General features: G+C 41.6%; 1 protein-coding gene across 1 annotated transcript; it reads left to right on the forward strand.

The window, feature by feature from the left end:
* Nucleotides 1-4,518: 4,518 nt before the first annotated feature.
* Nucleotides 4,519-9,826, forward strand: ngb (neuroglobin). Its single transcript, XM_029676157.2, has 4 exons — nucleotides 4,519-4,730; nucleotides 6,221-6,329; nucleotides 8,106-8,225; nucleotides 9,089-9,826. The coding sequence occupies exons 1-4, from the start codon at nucleotides 4,633-4,635 to the stop codon at nucleotides 9,239-9,241; spliced, it is 480 nt and encodes a 159-aa protein (XP_029532017.1). The 5' UTR covers nucleotides 4,519-4,632; the 3' UTR covers nucleotides 9,242-9,826.
* The last annotated feature ends 9,972 nt before the right edge of the window (nucleotides 9,827-19,798 follow it).

Below are 19,798 nucleotides of genomic sequence, written 5' to 3' on the forward strand. Positions count from 1 at the left end.
AATTTTAGTCTCATCTGACCAGAGTACCTTCTTCCATATGTTTGGGGAGTCTCCCACATGCCTTTAGACAAACACCATACGTATTTGCTTATTTTTTTATCTTTAAGCAATGTCGTTTGTCTGGCCACTCTTCCGTAAAGCCCATCTCCGTGGAGCGTACGGCTTAAAGTGTTCCTATGGACAGATACTCCAATCTCCGCTGTGGAGCTTTGCAGCTCCTTCAGGGTTATCTTTGGTCTCTTTGTTGCCTCTCTGATTAATGCCCTCCTTGCCTGGTCTGTGAGTTGTTTTGGTGGGCGGCCCTCTCTTGGCAGGTTTCTTGTGGTGCCATATTCTTTCCAGTTTTTAAGAATGGATGTAATGGTGCTTTGTGGGATATTCAAAGTTTCTGATATATTTTTATAACCCAACCCTGATCTGTACTTCTCTATAACTTTGTCCCTGACCTGTTTGGAGAGCACCTTGGTCTTCATGGAGCCACTTGCTTCGTGGTGTTGCAGACTCTGGGGCCTTTCAGAACAGGTGTATATATACTGAGATCATGTGACTGATCTTGTAACACTTAGATTGCACACAGGTGGACTTTATTTAACTAATTCTGTGACTTATGAAGGTAATTGAGCAATACCTTGCTGTCTACATAGAGACCAGCTCAGATGGTCATTTGGGGGGTACCATCAGAGAAACATGATGTGTTTAAGGCCCCGCTCAAAATGTTTGGAAGAGTTCAGATGAAGATGAGTATGGGAGTCATTGACAGCTTATGGTCTTTCCCCTAACTGAGCTTACTCTACAGTGGACCAACAATAAAAGCTGATCAATCAAACCAGCTGTGGGGTTCACATCGGTAGGAGACTCTTGAATGGTAGATGCAGTCACCTCCATGAGAGCTCAAAAATCACATGTCAGGGGTTCAAGGGCTCCAGTGAGGCTGTCATGGAAACCATGTTTTCCTTCCTTACACCGTCCAGTGGTCCAGCAGGAGACTGCTGTGCACCATCTATGGCATTCCACACAGCAGTTACTATGCATACAAAGAATGCCATGGTTAACAGCATGAGAAATGCAACACTATCACCCCTCTGACCCAGAGAATAGTAGAGAAATGCTGTTCAATAGCATCCTTACTTTAAATGCGTGGGCAAAAACCTACAGTATCAGTCAAAACTTTGGACACGTACTCTGTCAAGGGTTTTTCTTTATTTGTTACTTTTTTCTACATTGTAGAATAATAGTGAAGACATCAAAACTATGAAATAACACAAATGGAATCATGTAGTAACCAAAATAGTGTTAAACATATCAACCTTCGCCTTGATAACAGCTTTGCACACTCTTGGCATTCTCTCAACTAGCTTCATGAGGCATGCTTTTTCAACAGTCTTGAAGGAGTTCCCACATATGCTGAGCTCTTGTTGGCTGCTTTTCCTTCACTCTGCGGTCCAACTCATCCCAAACCATCTCAATTGGGTTGAGGTCTGGTGATTGTGGAGGCCAGGTCATCTGATGCAGCACTCAAGGTGTGTTGGGTCATTGTCCTGTTGAAAAACAAATGATAGTACCATTAAGTGCAAACCAGATGGGATGGTGTATCGCTGCAGAATGCTGTGGTAGCCATGCTGGTTAAGTGTTGAATTCTAATAAATCATGACAGTGTCACCAGCAAAGCACCATCACAACTCCCCCTCCATGCTTCATGGTGGGAACCACACATGCGGAGATCATCCGTTCGCCTACTCTGCGTCTCACAAAGACACGACGGTTGGAATCAAAAATCTCAAATTTGGACTCATCAGACCAAAGGACAGAATTCCACCGGTATAATGTCCATTGCTCGTGTTTCTTGGCCCAGGCAAGTCTCTTCTTATTGGTGTTCTTTAATAGTGATTTCTTTGCAGCAATTCAACCATGAAGGCCTGATTCACGAAGTCTCCTCTGAACAGTTGATGTTGAGATGTGTCTGTTACTTGAACTCTGTGAAGCATTTATTTGGGCTGCAATTTCTGAGGCTGGTAACTCTAATGAACTTATCCTCTGCAGCAGAGGTAACTCTTAGTTTTCTTTTCCTGTGGAGGTCCTCAGGATGAAACTGGCTCTCATAACGCTTGATTGTTTTTGCGACTGCATTTTCAAAGTTCTTGAAATTTTCTGGATTGACTGACCTTCATGTCTTAAACGGGTAACCAGTTTATAATAGCAATAAGGCACCTCGGGGGTTGTTGGTATATGGCCAATATACCACGGCTAAGGGCTGTGTCCAGGTACTCCGCAATGCGTGCCAAAGAACAGCCCTTAGCTGTGGTATATTGGCCATATACCACATCCCCTTGTGCTTTATTTCTTAAATATAACACTTTTTTGGTTACTACATGATTCCATATGTGTTATTTCATAGTGTTGATGTCTTCACAATTTTTTTACAATGTAGAAAATAGTAAAAATAAAGAAAATCCCTTGAGTGAGTAGGTGTCCACACTTTTGACTGGTACTATATGTAATGAAAAATTTGATCAAGCATTTAAATGAAGCAGGCAATAACATGGTTGAGAAAAACATCTCTTATGTGGGGTAATGACATCCTCTAAATTTGGCCATCAGACTTGGTTATCTGAGTGTCTGAGAATACGCCTCTCCAAGCAGTTAAACAATCATGTACCATTTTACAAAAGTGGAGCCCTCAGGTCTGTTATTACTTCAGCTACAATATTAACATTCCCACACATTTCATTATGAAATTGCTTCAAGTGCTCCAAATCAAGTGTCTGTGGTTGGTTAGCACTCCACAGTTTCATTCAATTGAGTTTTTGAGCATAAAACAATCTGACGATAGAAACGTTCATAGCAAGGTTAAAGAGCAACTCCAAAAGGTACATTTGGGGCCCCAAAGGGTCTGAAATGTCCCATAACTCAAGATCATGTATGTGATGACTTATCTCCCTTTGGTTCATTGACCTCTGACCTTATAGTAGGTGACAGTCCAAGTCATGGTGCTCTGTGTATGGGATTATTTATATTGAATAAAAATATAAATACAACATGCAACAATTTCACAGATATTACGGAGTTACAGTTCACATAAGGAAATTAGTCAATTGAAATAAATAAATTAGGCCCTAATCTATGGATTCCACATGACAGGGAATACAGATATGAATCTGTTGGTCACAGATACCTTAAAAAAAAGGTAGGGGTGTGGATCAGAAAACCAGTGAGTATCTGATGTGACCACAATTTGCCTCATGCAGCGTGACACATCTTCTCATAGAGTTGATCAGGCTGTTGATTGTGGCCTGCGGAATGTTGCCCCACTCCTCTTCAATGGCTTTGTGAAGTTGCTGGATATTGATGGGAACTGGAACACGCTGTCGTACAGGTCGATCCAGAACATCCCAAACATGCTCAATGGGTGACATGTCTGGTAAGTATGCAATCCATGGAGAACCTGGACATTTTCAGCTTCCAGGAATTGTGTACAGATCCTTGCGACATGAGGCTGTGCATTATCATGCTGAAAAATGAGGTAGGCCTCAGGATCTCGTCACGTTATTTCTGTGCATTCAAATTGCCATCAATAAAATGCAATTGTTTTCGTTGTCCGTAGCTTATGCCTGCCCATACCATAACCCTACTGCCACCTAGGGGCACTCTGTTCACAACGTTGACATCAGCAAACCGCTCACCCACACAAAGCAATACACGTGATCCTGCAGTCAGCCTGCCAATTGCACGCTCCCTCAAAACTTGAGACATCTGTGACATTGTGTTGTGTGACAAAATTGCACATTTTAGAGTGGCCTTTTATTGTCCCCAGCACATGGTGCACCTGGGTAATGATCATGCTGTTTAATCAGCTTCTTGATATGCCACACCTGTCAGGGGGATGGATTATCTTGGCAAAGGCGAAATGCTCACTAACAGGGATGTAAACACATTTCTTGTGCGTGTGGAACATTTATTGTTATTTTTATTTCAGCTCATGAAACATGGGACCAACACTTTACATGTTGTTTGTATTTTTGTTCAGTGTATCTGGAGGGAGGTTGATGTTTTTGACAGCCCTTGGTTCACCTGTAGGAGGAGCTATAGCTCGTCACATCCTCAAAGGAGAGAAAGAGAGCGATCCCGCCTTTCCTTCTTCAGTGGAGTGAACAGACCCACAGCGCTGGAGAGAGAGTATAGTGGGAGAGAGTGAGGGAGAGGGAGAGAGAGACGGAGAGGGAGAGAGAGACAGTAGTCAGTTTGACAGATAAGCACGGCGGATGACTTGTCTCTCTCTGAATGCACCGTGAGCAGGAGAGCAAGTCAGTACCAAGAGTACCAGCCAAGGCAGTTCTCCAGATGCACAAACACACACACAGACTCCACAGCCTGGTACAGACAGGGAGCGTGTGAAGAGAGAAGAGGTATGCTGGGATCTAGATTTGCACATGTACAACTATCATGAATTCCTCTTTCTATTGTTTTGGTTTTAATATGTTATGTTTTAGCTCTTGCACTTACACTTAGTTTCCAGGTGGGTCATCAAAGGTTTCCCAAGCGGAGTCTACCAAAGTGTAATGGGTTGCCCAGATCAGAGACTTTTCCTCTGATCCTGCAAAGAGAGCTAGTCCTCACACTGAGCGACCCCCGGGCATGGAGAAGCTGACGGAGAAAGACAAGGAGCTGATCCGAGGCAGCTGGGAGAGTCTTGGCAAGAACAAAGTTCCACACGGAGTCGTCATGTTCTCCAGGTACAGTCATGATCTAAAGCTTTTTATTTGAGGAGTTAGGTATGGAGGAAATGAAGGAATTAGGTATGGAGGAAATTAAGGAGTTAGGTATGGAGGAAATGAAGGAGTTAGGTATGGAGGAAATGAAGGAGTTAGGTATGGAGGAGTTAGGTATGGAGGAAATGAAGGAGTTAGGTATGAAGGAGTTGGGTATGGAGGAAATGAAGGAGTTAGGTATGGAGGAAATGAAGGAGTTAGGTATGAAGGAGTTGGGTATGGAGGAAATGAAGGAGTTAAGTATGGAGGAAATGAAGGAGTTAGGTATGGAGGAAATGGAGGAGTTAGGTATGGAGGAAATGAAGGAGTTAGGTATGAAGGAGTTAGGTATGGAGGAAATGAAGGAGTTAGGTATGGAGGAAATGAAGGAGTTAGGTATGGAGGAAATGAAGGAGTTAGGTATGAAGGAGTTAGGTATGGAGGAAATGAAGGAGTTAGGTATGAAGGAGTTGGGTATGGAGGAAATGAAGGAGTTAGATATGGAGGAAATGAAGGAGTTAGGTATGGAGGAGTTAGGTATGGAGGAAATAAATGAGTTAGGTATGAAGGAGTTGGGTATGGAGGAAATGAAGGAGTTAGGTATGGAGGAAATGAAGGAGTTAGGAGAAGTTGTGATATTGCTTGTCACACTGTATTATCTATTCAAAAATCAAAATGTATTTGTCACACTCGCCGAATACAACAACTGTAGACCTTGCTGTGAAATGATTACTTACAAGCCCTTAACCAACAATGCAGTTCAAGAAATAGAGTTAATACAATATTTACTAAATAAACTCAAGTAAAACAAATCTAATCAATCAAAAAGTAGCACAATAAATGTACATAACAATAACGAGATTATAAACAGGGGTACCGGTGTACAACACTATACTTTATAACCAGTGTTTCCCCTATATTCGACTCTGCTACCACTGCTGAAAAAAATCCAATGGGAAACACTGAGAACTATACATGCATGTGTTCCTCCATGAAGATTTCATGGTGATTAGTATATCAGCCTTTACTGTTTGTGTACCAAAACAGAGTGTTGGTTGATATCTGCAGCATTTCTTGTAAGAAAGTTTACTGAAACCTAACCATTGACTACAATTTGCAGTTGTATACAGTACAAATATGTCAGTATAGTGCAAAGATACTGTAAATAATGTAGTTGTCATAGTAAACAGTACTTGTGTACTTAGAGAGAAAAATACACTTCACCTACATAGATACTGCATCACACACTCCCTATACTGGGACTGGTGGCTTGACTTGTTGCTTGGCGACAGGCTGCAATAGTCTTTATTTTGAAACAGCTTCTGCTAAAACAGACTAGAGAAGAACTGTTGCTGACTGTCCTATTTTCTTTAACCAGACATTAAAATCGTAGCTAATTGTGGCATTCGAGGGACTTACGACTACATGTATCTGTCTGCACCTGTAGTACTGAATTGTGTTTTATGTCTGTGCAGACTGTTTGAACTAGAGCCTGCGCTCCTCAACCTCTTTCACTACAACACAAACTGTAGCCCCACACAAGACTGCCTCTCCAGCCCTGAGTTCCTGGACCATGTCACAAAGGTAACCCTGCGTAGCCCATCACCATTAAAACTGACATCTACAGTGAGGGGAAAAAAGTATTTGATCCCCTGCTGATTTTGTACGTTTGCCCACTGACAAAGAAATGATCAGTCTATCATTTTAATGGTAGGTTTATTTGAACAGTGAGAGACAGAATAACAACAAAAATCCAGAAAAACGCATGTCAAAAATGTTATACATTGATTTGCATTTTAATGTGGGAAATAAGTATTTGACCCCCTCTCAATCAGAAAGATTTTTGGCTCCCAGTTATCTTTTATACAGGTAACGAGCTGAGATTAGGAGCACACTCTTAAAGGGAGTGCTCCTAATCTCAGTTTGTTACCTGTATAAAAGACACCTGTCCACAGAATCAATCAATCAGATTCCAAACTCTCCACCATGGCCAAGACCAAAGAGCTCTCCAAGGATGTCAGGGACAAGATTGTAGACCTACACAAGGCTGGAATGGTGAGAAGGTGACAACAGTTGATGCGATTATTCACAAATGGAAGAAACACAAAAGAACTGTCAATCTCCCTCGGCCTGGGGCTCCATGCAAGATCTCACCTCGTGGAGTTGCAATGATCATGAGAACGGTGAGGACTCAGCCCAGAACTACACGGGAGGATCTTGTCAATGAACTCAAGGCAGCTGGGACCATAGTCACCAAGAAAACGATTGGTAACACATTACGCCGTGAAGGACTGCTCAAGAAAGCACATATACATGCCCGTCTGAAGTTTGCCAATAAACATCTGTATGATTCAGAGGACAACTGGGTGAAAGTGTTGTGGTCAGATGAGACCAAAATGGAGCTCTTTGGCATCAACTCAACTCGCCGTGTTTGGAGGAGGAGGAATGCTGCCTATGACCCCAAGAACACCATCCCCACCGTCAAACATGGAGGTGGAAACATTATGCTTTGGGGGTGTTTTTCTGCTAAGGGGACAGGACAACTTCACCGCATCAATGGGATGATGGACGGGGCCATGTACCGTCAAATCTTGGGTAAGAACCTCCTTCCCTCAGCCAGGGCATTGAAAATGGGTCGTGGATGGGTATTCCAGCATGACAATGACCCAGCAACAAAGGAGTGGCTCAAGAAGAAGCACATTAAGGTCCTGGAGTGGCCTAGCCAGTCTCCAGACCTTAATCCCATAGAAAATCTGTGGAGGGAGCTGAAGGTTCGAGTTGCCAAACGTCAGCCTCGAAACCTTGATGACTTGGAGAAGATCTGCAAAGAGGAGTGGGACAAAATCCCTCCTGAGATGTGTGCAAACCTGGTGGCCAACGACAAGAAACGTCTGATCTCTGTGATTGCCAACAAGGGTTTTGCCACCAAGTACTAAGTCATGTTTTGCAGAGGGGTCAAATACTTATTTCCCTCATTAAAATGCAAATCAATTTATAACATTTTTGACATGCGCTTTTCTGGATGTTTCTGTTGTTATTCTGTCTCCCTCTGTTCAAATAAACCTACCATTAAAACTGATCATTTCTTTTTCAGTGGGCAAACATACAAAATCAGCAGGGGATCAAATACTTTTTTCCCTCACTGTAGATGGTTGATTCTTGAAAACAAATCCACGGCAATAACCTCTTGCTGCGTGTTGGTGTATGTGCACATTTCTTTGTGTATGTGCGTACATGATTGTGCGTGTGTGTGTGTGTGTGTGTGTGTGTGTGTGTGTGTGTGTGTGTGTGTGTGTGTGTGTGTGTGTGTGTGTGTGTGTGTGTGTGTGTGTGTGTGTGTGTGTGTGTGTATGTGTCCAGGTAATGCTGGTGATCGATGCAGCAGTCAGTCATCTGGACGACCTTCATACCTTGGAGGATTTTCTGCTCAATCTGGGGAAGAAGCACCAGGCAGTTGGGGTTAACACCCAGTCTTTCACTGTAAGACTACTGTCACTCTGATTACTCACTGTAATACACTGCTGTCATACTGAGTGTACTGTACACTATACTACACTGTAAAACCAAAAAAAGAAAAGTTGATTTTACGTACAATTGCAAGTCAATTCCAATTTAATTTGAAATTCCAATTAAAATATTGAATTAACTCATGAAGTGGAGAATTCATGTTGAATTCAATGCAAATTTCAAAAATCTTCACGTTTTGGAATTTAACTGGAATTTGGACTGTTTGAATTGGAATTGTAAAAACATTTATATATTTGGTATTGAATTGGAATTCAATATCTGTAAATTTCCCATTTATTGGAATTATTGCACTTAGTATAAAAATGTGCTGCAGGATTTGTTCTAAATCATATCAAGTTCTATTTCCAGTATAACCAGGCAGTCAGGACAGTGATATGATCAGTCTGAGAGAATTGAATTCAAATTGGAATTTGTGGAAATGTTGGGGATACTATTGAATTGGGAATTGAATTCTTAGCATTGATTTAAGATTGGAATTGAGATTGGAATTGAGTTCTCTCTGAATTCAAAGACTGACCTGGAATTTTATTTGAATTCAATTGAATATACAGGGAGAGGAAATTGTATTAGAGGAAGTGGAATTAACCACAACCATGATTTTAAGACAACCAGCTGCAATAAGATTGTGAGTTTGACCAACAAAAATGTTGTTGAGCAAACTCACAATCCTATTGAAGGCATTTGCCGTACATTGAAATCAACATATTATTTTACAGTGTACTTTTTAGGAACAAAACTTGCAACAATTTATAGTTGTAGGCCAATATTCATAATATTTGCTTGCGTGCATCCGTGTGTGCATGTGTATGTTGCAGGTGGTGGGGGAGTCCCTTCTCTACATGTTGCAGTGTAGTCTGGGTCATGGGTACACTGGCCCACTGCGTCAGGCCTGGCTCAACATGTACACCATCGTAGTGGCGGCCATGAGCAGAGGATGGGCCAAGAACGGGGAACACAAGACTGACTGAAACATTTGCTGGGGTCTGCTACCAGTTTCTGTCTAATCACCTTCATGGTTGCTACGGAGTAAGGTTGTATAGCTCACAGCCTGAAGGTTTTGATTGCTGTATATTTCCTCAGTGAGTCTAGGGTTACAGTAGGGGGAACAAATAATGTTATCACACTTGACACCACAAACGATGGTTGAATCACCTGATGTTCAGAGTTAACTGTTTTTGCTGGGGATGTTGTAGCTGTAGATAATGCTGCTATAACTTTGTGGGGATGTTATGTGTCAACCAGCTTTGCACGTGCTCTAAGTCTTCAGTTTGAGTTCCTCAAATTAGAGAAAGGGTTAAATTAATGTAATGACTGAATTTGCTTTGTAAATAATTGTCTTAATATACAATGGTTTGCCAAAGTATTCACAACCTTGGCATTTTTCCTATTTTGTTGCCTTACAACCTGGAATTAAAAAATATTTTGGGGGGGTTGTATCATTTGATTTACACAACACTTTGAAGATGCAAAATATTTTTTATTGTGAAACAAACAAGAAGGCAAAAAACTGAAAACTTGAGTGTGCATACCCCCCAAAGTCAATACTTTGTAGAGCCACCTTTTGCAGCAATTACAGCTGCAAGTCTCTTGGGGTATGTCTCTACAAGCTTGGCACATCTAGCCACTGGGATTTTTTGCCCGTTCTTCAAGGCAAAATTGCTCCAGCTCCTTCAAGTTGGATGGGTTCTGCTGGTGTACAGCAATCTTTAAGTCATACCACAGATTCTCAATTGGATTGAGGTCTGGGCCTTGACTAGGTCATTCCAAGACATTTAACTGTTTCCCCTTAAACCACTCAAGTGTTGCTTTAGCAGTATGCTTAGGGTCATTTTCCTGCTGGAAGGTGAACCTCTGTCCCAGTCTCAAATTTCTGGAAGACTGAAACAGTTTCCCTGTATTTAGCGTCATCCATCATCCCTTCAATTCTGACCAGTTTTCCAGACCCTGCTGATGAAAAACATCCCCACAGCATGGTGCTGCCACCACCATGCTTCACTGTAGGAATCATGGGAAGTGTTGGGTTTGCGCCAGGCATAGCATTTTCCTTGATGGCCAATAAGCTCTATTTTAGTCTGATCTAACCCAGAGTACCTTCTTCCATATGTTTGGGGAGTCTCCCACATGCCTTTTGAAAACACCAAATGTGTTTGCTTATTTCTTTTTATTTAAGCAATGGCATTTGTCTGGCCACTCTTTCGTAAAGCCCAGCTCCGTGTAGTCATTCTCTTTTTGGGTCTTTTTTTGTTGCGTTGCTTTTTAGAGTGCACATTATTATGGCACTTGGGTAGAAGCTGAGCGCTTCTCTTAATAGCATAATAAACATCATTTTTAAGAACAAAAGGAGCACTGTATAATACATAACAACCATACATGATTAATAATAATAACAATAATACACAATATCTTAAAGTGGTCCTATGGACAGATACTCCAATCTCCGCTGTGGAGCTTTGCAGCTCCTTCAGGGTTATCTTTAGCCTTTTTGTTGCCTCTCTGATTAATGCCCTGCTTGCCTGGTCCGTGAGATTTGGTGGGCAGCCCTCTCTTGGCAGGTTTGTTGTGGTGCCATATTCTTTAAATTTTTTAAGAATGGATTTAATGGTGCTTTGTGGGATATTCAAAGTTTCTGATATATTTTTATAACCCAACCCTGATCTGTACTTCTCCACAACTTGGTGCCGCTTGCTTGGTGGTGGCGCTTGCTTAGTGGTATTGCAGACTCTGGGGCCTTTCAGAACAGGTGTATATATACTGAGATCATGTGACACTTTGTTTGCACACAGATGGACTTTATTTAACTAATTATGTGACTTATGAAGGTAAATGGTTGCACCAGATCTTATTTAGGGGCTTCATAGCAAAGGGGATGAATACATATGCACGCACCACTTTTCCATTTAAAAAATATATATATATCATTTTTTGAAACAAGTTATTTTTTAAATTTCACTTAACCAATTTGGACTAGTTTGTGTATTCCCATTACATGAAATCCCCCAAAATCTATTTAAATTACAGGTTGTAATGCAACAAAATAGGAAAAACGGCAAGGGGGATGAATACTTTTGCAAGGCACTGTTTCTACTCTAATAGCAATGATTGTGGGGTTCTTCGTGATGCATCTTAAAGAATCACACAATGGCTGTATTACTTGGCATCACTACCTCTACTGTGATCATTACTGTAGCTGGAATGGGCGGCTATGAGATGGGCCCTTTGCCAAATCAAACCAATGATAAAGAACTAATGCTAATGCTCTCCTTTCTTTGTGTGTGTTCATGACCTGGGGTGTAACAACCCTTAGAGGTGAACATGATTCTTAAAGACATTGATATTATTAGGTAAACTGTTTTTTTGGACAATGCTCAATAGAAAATGACAAGAACTGTTAATGTATTCAAAGGTTTTTCTATGGGACCTCTATGACTGTAATGGCACCTTTGTCTGAAAGTGGAACAGTAGAAAAAAAGGGTTCCAAAAGAGTTCTGTGTCTGTCCCCATAGGAAAACCATTTGTAGTTCCAGGTAGAACCCTTTTGTGTTCGAGGTAGAAATCTTTCTAGTTCCATGTTCCCTCTGGGGAAAGGGTTCTACATGGAACCAAAAAGGGTTCTACCTGTAACCAAAAGGAGTTCTTCAAAGGGTTCTTCTATGGGGACAGCTGAACATCCCTTGTAGGTTCTAGAGAGCACCTTTCTTTCATAGAGTGTAAGTGGCACTCTCCTCTGACAGTAGAGGTTGTAAAGATCACACTGCCATATGCGTATTATCATATTTCAATAGACTTCAACTGACTGTTAATTACTCTAAATAGACTGTTATTCTCCTCTTGAGTTCAAGCTAAATGATGGAACCCAACAGCAGATTATTTGCTTGAGTGACTTTGGGCAATTAGTTTTCACTAATTGTAAATGTGAAGTGGTGTTGAACCACATAATGTATCAATATTGTGATGATACGTTATAAACAAGCCACAATTACAGAAGTACTTTGGCTTTTTGGACCCATTAGACAATCAAAGTCATTGACAAAGCCAGGATTTATTCTTTCTTTTTTACTTCTCTAGTGTGTTCATAACACTGCAAAGTGAAGTACTTTTAGAGCTCTGAGGGTCTTTCTGTGGACAACCCTAAAACAGTTATGAATAAACAAGTTTCACTACATCCTACCTGAGCTCAGATAGTAAGAGATGATACTGTAGTTAGATATGATAGTTAGAGATGTGTACATCCCACCTGAGCCTGCTCAGATAGTAAGAGATGATACTGTAGTTAGAGATGTGTACATCCTACCTGAACCTGCTCAGATAGTAAGAAATGATACTGTAGTTAGAGATGATAGTTAGAGATGTGTACATCCTACCTGAGCCTGCTCAGATAGTAAGAAATGATACTGTAGTTAGAGATGATAGTTAGAGATGTGTACATCCTACCTGAGCCTGCTCAGATAGTAAGAAATGATTAGAGATGTAGTTAGAGATGATAGTTAGAGATGTGTTAGAGATGATAGTTAGAGATGTGTACATCCTACCTGAGCCTGCTCAGATAGTAAGAAATGATACTGTAGTTAGAGATGATAGTTAGAGATGTGTACATCCTACCTGAGCCTGCTCAGATAGTAAGAAATGATACTGTAGTTAGAGATGATAGTTAGAGATGTGTACATCCTACCTGAGCCTGCTCAGATAGTAAGAAATGATACTGTAGTTAGAGATGATAGTTAGAGATGTGTTACATCCTACCCTGAGCCTGCTCAGATAGTAAGAAATGATACTGTAGTTAGAGATGATAGTTAGATGTGTAGATGCTCAGATAGTACTGTAGTTAGAGATGATAGTTAGAGATGTGTACATCCTACCTGAGCCTGCTCAGATAGTAAGAGATGATACTGTAGTTAGAGATGATAGTTAGAGATGTGTACATCCTACCTGAGCCTGCTCAGATAGTAAGAGATGATACTGTAGTTAGAGATGATAGTTAGAGATGTATACATCCTACCTGAGCCTGCTCAGATAGTAAGAAATGATACTGTAGTTAGAGATGATAGTTAGAGATGTGTACATCCTTTTTGCCGCTATGAACACATTTACCTATATGTTTCTATACAGTGTGTATCAGTGGCATGAAAGACAAAATTCCAAGTTAGCTATAATACGTAAAGTATTTGATAACACTACACTACTGTATATCCAAGCTGCTGATATGTGGTGAATATTGCTTTAGTCCGAGATGACTTTTATCAAGTTTATTTTTGTATTTTCAAGTGTTTTATATGTGTAAATGACTATATACCATTGTGAACACAAATTTTCGTAACATGTTAAATTACCCAAAACATATATGTAAAATACATGGTGTTCCCTTGAACATGTATCATGACTTAAGATATAACAATCACTCAATGTGGTTAAATTGCCCGAGAGCCTTGTACTACAAACAAGAGCGCAATTTCTCCTCAATCGGTAAACATATTTGCCATATTATCAATTTGTCAACCCTAAAAGGAATGTTACTGTTGGCATCGGATACTGAACCATTTCATTACTATTTCAATATGAGATCTCACTTTATTGTTCAATTACCTGTGAGCTTTCTTTTCAGGCTATCGCAGTACTTTACTACTTCAGGGGGTTCCTCTCTCCCACTTTCCAACTAGCATAGTGGGTTTCCCTTACCAGATGAATCCTTCTCCTGGACCAAAAAGCATTATACACAGAGAATACACATCGAAAGTGCTTTTTATTCCAGGAATAAGCTTCATCTGAGTCTAGGAAACCAGCCCTATGAATTAAACACATTTTGTAATATCAATATAATGTACTATGCAGATTGTTGTGGGTAATGTCTTTATTTTCAATTTTCTGAGAGTAGGTCTGTTTAATGTGTATGTGTGGATTGCATTGGTACATGTAAATAACGTGATATTTTGATTATGAGTGTCTCCATGTCTACCTCATCAAACTCAGCTGCTATTGAACAGCAATGATTTCACCTATGTAATGTGTTGTGTGCTTACTCAATTAAGACTAAATAAAGGTGATCTTCTGTGGACATACAACTGAAAAAAGGGGACAATGTTTATTGTTTTTCTTCCACTTTGATGGTTTGTATGTTTGTGTGATGGTATTAATGTTGAGTTCAGGGTTTGTAATCAGTTACACTATGCCCGGTTGTTCTCGCTCCGCTTGGTTATTCCTTGGGATTATGTAACATCAGTGTACTGGCTGGCTCCTTCCCTGGGGGTATAGAGACTTCGTCTGAAAATCAGAGAGCTGAGTGAATATCATCCTACTTAATCATGCAAATGCCACATTCACCGCATCTCCAGGATTCCAAAAACTCTTAGCCGCTACACAGCTAATGTGCTTTCTTGACCTTAAAATGCAGACAGCTCTATTTTGTAAGCATTAAGATAAGCTCTAAAGCTTTGTGTGTGCGTGTGTGTGTGTGTGCGTGCGAAAGAAGAGAGAAAGAAACAGAGAAAGACAGAGAGATGGCAGCTAAGTTGTTCTGTCCCAGATGGCCTGAACTCCATTCAACACATTGGGTTAATCGATCCTATAAAGCATTCACGTATTACATTTGCTTGCGTCATTGTAAAAGTCGCATCCATGGGCTGGCTGTCTGCCCTGGTGAGAAAGCAGTAACTGACGTGTCCCAAAACTGTCTCTCTGCGGTGCTTTTCATCTTCCCCTCTATCTGAAAGGTTGGTTTATTGATGCTAGTAAGTTGCTGGCTGTCCTACTATGACCCACAGAGTAACACTGAGGCTGGGGTGTGAGTTCAGGGGATTAGGTTGAGAAAAGCAGTGGAGTGGCCTCCATTAGTTTAACACATGATTCATCCCATAACATGGAGAGTATCTGCTGTCCTGAGGATTGCTATAGCACGGTCACCTCCACTATACCGCCACTACAGGTCAGGTATAAAGGTCTAGTGAGGCCGCAGCTGTATAACCCGGCCATTGGCAGATGTAGGGATATAGAGACGAGAAAGGTGGATACAGCAGCACTGAGGTGATGCACATCAACAGAACTGCAGCAGAGTCAGCACTTTTAAGTTCCTCAGTGTTCACATCACCAAGGACTTGACATGGACCAACAACACCATCACTCTTGTCAAGAGGGTGCAACAGGGTTTCTACTACCTAAGGCGGTTGCATAAATTCAGCATGCCACCCCGAGTCCTCGCCAAATACTACCGCTGCACCATGGAGAGCGTCCTGACCGGTTGCATCACAGCCTGCTACGGGAATTGCTCCATCCACGACCGCAAGGCCCTCCAACCGGAGATGAAGATGGCCCAGTACATCACTGGGACCGTGCTCCCACCCATCTAGGAAATCTACTCAGAACGGTGCCTGAGGAAGGCCCTCAGCATCATTAAGGACCCCACACACCCCAGCCACAAGCCGTTCACTCCCTTAACATCAGGCAGTCGGTATCAGAGCTTGAGGTCTGATACCAACAGGCTCAGAGACAGTTTCTATCTACAAGCCATCAGACTGCTCTCAGAATTAGATGTTCATCCATGTTTCTCAAACATCCAATTTTGAAGTTGTTCCAATTGTACAATTTCATCGTGTTTAAGGTTAAGTTCAGGCATTAACTCCAAAATCTTAAGATGAAACATTAACTCTGAATGGTTCAGGTAAGGGTTAAGGTTAAGCATTAACTCTGAATGGTTCAGGTAAGGGTTAAGGTTAAGCATTAACTCTGAATGGTTAAGGTAAGGGTTAACGTTAAGCATTAACTCTGAATGGTTAAGGTAAGGGTTAAGGTTAAGCATTAACTCTGAATGGTTAAGGTAAAGGTTAAGGTTAAGCATTAACTCTGAATGGTTCAGGTAAGGGTTAAGGTTAAGCATTAACTCTGAATGGTTAAGGTAAGGGTTAAGGTTAAGCATTAACTCTGAATGGTTAAGGTAAGTTTAAGGTTTGTGATAGGCTTAAAACAAAAAAAACAAAAATATCTATCGCTGGATTCAAACATGCAACCTGGGGCAGATGCTTACGCTCATCCAACATCCGGTCCACAATGCTGTAGCAAAATGGAAACCTACTTCAATGCTCACTGTTGCCCCTAGTGGCCGGTTTACAAGTCATCTCCCAACGTCCTCAGACATGGATGGACGTTAAATACTGACTTGCACACACACACACACACACACACACACACACACACACACACACACACACACACACACACACACACACACACACACACACACACACACACACACACACACACACACACACACACACACACACACACACACACACACACACACACACACACACACACACACACACACACACACATGAATCAACATGCAAACTGATTGGTATCGCAAAAAGTAATCAACGTAAGGGAATTTTGTTGTTTTTTCACCCAACTATTAACCTAAATCCTATGACATGGTGAAATGTTTTGTTGGATTCACATTAGTTGACAATTCAACCAAATGTAAATTAAAATTGCACATTGAACTGATGTCTGTACCCACTGGGTTATCTTTTATGATTTCTTATAATTGTTGCACCGTTGGACGGTGTTCACCTTGTGCATCCCGCACATATGAATAATAACACTTGAAACTTGAAACTATCTGTACTGCAGAGTAATCAAATGTTGTCCCATGACGCCAACTGAAGATATTGTGCCATACCTGATGGCTGCTGGGGGATCAGTTCTGGGGCTTTCTGGGGGAGACAAGCCTGTTAGAAAAGACAAGACACACATTCTTTTTTTAGAAAGTCTGCAATGTGCTTTGGAATGAAGGGGGATTGGATGTTGTCATGGAAACTGCTAAGCAAGGGTCCAGAGAGATATTTGTTTTTGGAGGCAGACAGACCCTCTTCAGTGGAGCTGGCTGGTGGGCGGGGTAGGGTAACTGATGTATGATATAGAGGAGAGGGGGTCTGTAGGGAGGTGGAGGGGGCTAGCAGACTGGGGCTGATCAGGTTAACACTCTAAGATCATCCAGCCTGGAGGCAGCTGAATACTAATGAGTGAGTCTGCCATCTCGCGTCGCCTCAGCTCAACCACTGCAGCATGGCAACCACCATTGCCTTAGCAACAAGAGGAGAAGCACTTCTCTTTTTGTGCTCTTTCATGACAGTTTGATGAGTGTTAAAATGTCATAAACAGGTGAAGATTTTCAGTTGAAATCGTACAGGGTTTACAACTGACTTCCCAGTCAACTTGAGGTGTCTCAATTGGCAAAGAGTGTTTGTTATATGTTCCTCTATGTTGGTACAGACTGTGCCACTAAAAAGTACAGGCAGTGATACAGAACATCATTCAAGTAAGGTAGTCCCCCTCTCTCTCTCTCTTGACTGGCTTGCAGTCTAAACATTAGAAAGGTTACATTCTTTATTTCTTTACCCCCTTTTTCTCCCCAATTTTGATCTTGTCTCATTGCTGCAACTCCCCAACGGGCTTGGGAGGCAAAGGTAAAAAATGACCCGCCAAACCATGCTTCTTAACACCCGCCCATCAGCCGCACCAGTGTGTCAGAGGAAACATACGATGCTGGGCCCAAACCATGCTGGGCCATTTGTGCGCTGCCCTATAGGACTCCCGATCACCGCTGGTTGTGATACAGCCCGGGATCAAACCCGGGTCTGTAGTGACGCATCTAGCATTGTGATGCAGTGCCTTAGACTGCTGCACCACTCAGGAGGCCCAGAAAGGTTACATTCTAATTGAAGTATGAAGCCATGGTAACAGAAGAAGCCACCTTCTAATGGCCCTGTTCTCCTGCATTAGATAACAGATGTTGACACCTTTGCTGGGAGATGGAGACAGTGGCATTTCATGCCGACAACATTCCTCTAATGAGCTCAACCTTTTGTGACGCTGCCTGCCAAGACCTTTACAGCGCCACGCTGGATCTCACATCGATCTCCTCCAAGATCTGAGGGCAAGACACTGTCCCCCCTGTCTAGCCTTCAAAGCCCTGGCTGGCCTGGAACACAATGATCAACTATAGCCACTCACAACTATAGCCTGCTTCTACAAATCTTGTGTAAACTTATGCAATCTGGGGTGGAATAAAAAGTGAGAGTGAAATGACAACTGCAACTTATACTTTCATTACATGAAATGTTTTAACTAAAGATATGTAAAGATATGTATAAAACAACAGCAACTGATTAAGCTGAATTTGCATGTGAAAATAAGGAGGCAGCATAAGCTGTGGGGGAAATGATAATATTCTATTCTGAGCATCTGGAGATAAGAGGGGAAAAGTTCTGTGCCAAACACCCAAAGGAATTCACCTTTCACTAAGAAGCGTGCTCCAAGCAGTTGCCTGTGGTGACAGGGGAAAATGTCAGACATATGTTTTTCTCTTTCTCTCTCTCTCTCTAACCAATTTTCAACATAGACAAAATTTGACTAAAAATCTTGAATTTGTACCTTTGAAACAATGTCAGATCATCAATGTAATATCCACTATCAGAAAAAGACTTCGGCTGGGCAGCACCTCATACTGGAGAGGTATTCTATACCTTATTTCTTCAGTCTTCCATCCAGGGTTTTAGCATTTGGGATGTCAACAGCTTTTGTTTACATTAAGCCCAGAATTCAACCAAACATAGACAGTACATAGGCCTAGCATTTTCAGCTTTGGTTGATTTCAAATGGAATATACAAGTTAATAATATGTACTGTATGTTGGATTCACATCTCCATCTCAACCAACAGTTAAAGAATAGGATTAAATCAAACTCTATATTAAGTGCATTTAAAGTTTGATTTGATTTGATTTAGTCCTATTCTTTAACTTAGGTTTTTGGTTGAAAAGGAGATGTGAATTCAACATATAAAATTATTAATTTGTAGACAAGCTAAAGCTAGACTCAGGTGGCACTGATGGATCTATCCAAGTACAATTCAATATCCCTTTTGCAATATGGTAAATAGCCTATTACCTTGTCTACAACTTTACAAATGCTATGTTAGACTCACATCTCCCTCTCAACCCCCCCAAAAATGTATGTCCGGGAGGGCAGGAAGGGGACAAGGGGAGCAGGTATCTGATTGGTGGTAGCTATTCAGCAGTCTGATGGTCTGGGGGTAGAAGCTATTGGCCAGTCTGTCAGTTTTAGCCATGATGCTCTTGTACTGCCCGCGTCTGAGTGATGGAAGCAGGGAGAACAGGGCATGGCTTGGGTGGCTGGGTTCCCTGATGATCTTCTTGGCCTTCCTGCAACACCGGGTGTTGTAGGTGTCCTGAAGGGACAGTGTGCACCCAATGGGGCTTTCGGCTGAGCGTTACACCGTCTGTAGTGCCTTGCGGTCAGTGGTGGTGGAGTTGCCATACCAGGCTGTATGCTCTCGATGGTGGCCTGTAGAACACTGTGAGGTCCCTCGGGGACAGGCCACATTTCTTCAGCCTCCTGAGGTTAATTAAAGAGTCACTGTTGTGCCTTCTTCACCAGTGGCTAAGATGGAACTATCCAACCAGTAGATACAACAAAATATCAACATTTAAAGGAGATGTCAAAAAAACACAATTCAAT

Source organism: Oncorhynchus nerka, linkage group LG12, assembly GCF_034236695.1.
Source record: "Oncorhynchus nerka isolate Pitt River linkage group LG12, Oner_Uvic_2.0, whole genome shotgun sequence".
NCBI classification, from domain to species: Eukaryota; Metazoa; Chordata; class Actinopteri; order Salmoniformes; family Salmonidae; genus Oncorhynchus; species Oncorhynchus nerka.